Below are 2,234 nucleotides of genomic sequence, written 5' to 3' on the forward strand. Positions count from 1 at the left end.
AATTTTGAAAATGGTTCTAAGACCATTCAATGGGGGAAAATAGACTTTTCAAAAAAAAATGGTACTGGGACACCTGGATAACCACATGCAAAAGAATGATTTTGGACTCCTACTTCACACCATCATATACAAACACAGAATCGAATGGATCAATGAATTAACCATAAAAGCTAAAACTATATACTCTTAGAATAAGCCAAGGGGTAAATATTAATGACATATTTGGCAATGGATCTTAGACATGACACCAAAAGCTCAGGCAATAAGGGAAAATTGTACATTATAAAGTTAAAATTTTTGTGCTTCAAAGAACACTATTGAGAAAGAGAAAAGATACCTACAGGGAGAAAAATTCTCAAATCTTATACCTGATAAAACATTTTTTTCCTAGAATATATAATGAACTCCTAGAACTCCAACTAAAATGGGCAAAGGATTTGAATAGACATTTATCTAAAGAAGATATAAAGATGGCCNTCAGAAATAAATCAGGAGTGCAGCACTTAATCTCTTCCCTGAGAGTATGGCCTGTTTAGGTCCAGAAGTTTAACTAGTGCTGCTTGAGTCAGCAGTGAGCGAAAACATCCATTTACAAATGTTAGAGAGCAGGATGTTTTCCTGAGGGAAATCCAGCCATCATGTCCAACTGCTTTTTGGTCTTCCCTGTCTATGATCTTCAGCTTCTCTGGTTTTAAACACAGCTTTTTGGCTCAAGACTTGCCTGCTCCCTCCCTTATCATGCCTGTTTGCTCAGGAAGTAGTCCCAGACTTCAGTCCTTTTTATTTTCATGCCTTAATTCTTAGCCAGTGGACATACATCTGAATCCCCTGACATTTGCAGAGTTCATTGGCAGGTTTTCCATGAGCCCACCCTCCCAGAACTCTGAATAATCTTCAATGACATTCTGCCTTGTCCCCCTAACCTGCAGACATTCTTGTGCTGGCCTCCAGGCCTCAGGAAGGCAAATCTGGATTAGCTAGCTTGCAGCCTCAATGCCCAGAGAAGACTCCTGTGTTCTCCAGTCTCTGACTGGGCTTCAAATTAACATAAACTATACTCCACCAGGTGTGTCATAGGACATTCCATTGCAGAACATTTAAAATAGGAGTCTTGGAATTAAAGTGATCTTTGCCAATGTAATCTGGACAAATTATAATGTAAGGAAAATAATTTTAAACAGTAATTTTTAAACTTTGACAATTTATTGAAGTGAAGTGGTACACATTTTATCTCAACTATATTCATGCAATGACATAATAATCATTTTGCCTATTATTTTGTTTTAAACATTGTCTCTCTGACTCATTTTTTATTTTCTTTCCAAACCTCCATCTTCTTCATTCCCTACAAAATCTTATAACTCTCTTGCTCTAAACCCTAGAGTTCTCTACCTACATTAAGAAAACAGATAAGTGCATAAATTATATGTATACAGCTCAATAAATTATCAAAAACTGAACACACCCATGTAACCACCACCAGATTTTACCTTTCGTTTATCATTGAGGCGACTTTCTTTTATCTTTTTTATGGATTTTGTGAAAAAATCAGTAAGAGGTTTTGGAAACACAAAGATATTTAATGCTTCAAAAACTGGGATAAGGAATGGAAAGAGTACTGTAGGGAAAAAGAAAAGCACAGTGAAAATACAAAATGTACCTAGAGCAATTATAATTTTTTCTACTAATCAGAAGAATAAAAGACACCAGGCTTCTCACCAGAAGCCATTCTTTTCATGAACTTTGCTCAGACTTCCAAGTCCATGGCTAGGCAAGGGTAAGTCCACCCATAAGGGCCATCACTAGAACAGTGAGATTATTGGCAACGCCCACATCTTTGGAGCGACCAAAGGAACAGGATTAAATATACAGACCTCCTCTTAGCTCTTTACCTATTGGACTAGATTCACTCTGGATAAACTAGACCATAGTATACTACTTTAATTAATAGTTAGTTCTAGAAATAGTCAGAATAGAAATAATACAGCATATGACTTTCAACCACAATGGAATGAAATTAGAAATCAATGACAGAAAGAAAATTTGGAAATTCCCAAATTTGTAGAAATTAAATAATTAAATAATACCCTCCTATATAACCAATGGGTCTTAGAAGAAATCAAAAGGACAATTAGGAATTACTTTGAGATGAGTGAAAATGAAGATACCAAAATTCATGGATGTAGCAAAAGCAGTGATCAGAGAGAAATTTATGGGTATAAAAGTCTAAATTA

General features: G+C 35.6%; 1 protein-coding gene across 1 annotated transcript in view; it reads right to left on the bottom strand.

Moving 5' to 3' along the window:
* Window positions 1-508: 508 nt before the first annotated feature.
* Window positions 509-2,234, bottom strand: part of LOC109377139 (cytochrome P450 3A24-like) — a 10,662-nt gene continuing 8,936 nt past the window's right edge. The window contains exon 3 of the mRNA XM_019633391.1: window positions 509-1,618. Coding sequence (XP_019488936.1) covers window positions 1,449-1,618 — 170 coding nt within the window. The 3' untranslated portion in view covers window positions 509-1,448. The remainder of the gene's footprint in view (window positions 1,619-2,234) is intronic.

The sequence above is a fragment of the Hipposideros armiger genome, unplaced genomic scaffold (genome assembly GCF_001890085.2).
Source record: "Hipposideros armiger isolate ML-2016 unplaced genomic scaffold, ASM189008v1 scaffold_1302, whole genome shotgun sequence".
In the NCBI taxonomy this organism is placed as follows: Eukaryota; Metazoa; Chordata; class Mammalia; order Chiroptera; family Hipposideridae; genus Hipposideros; species Hipposideros armiger.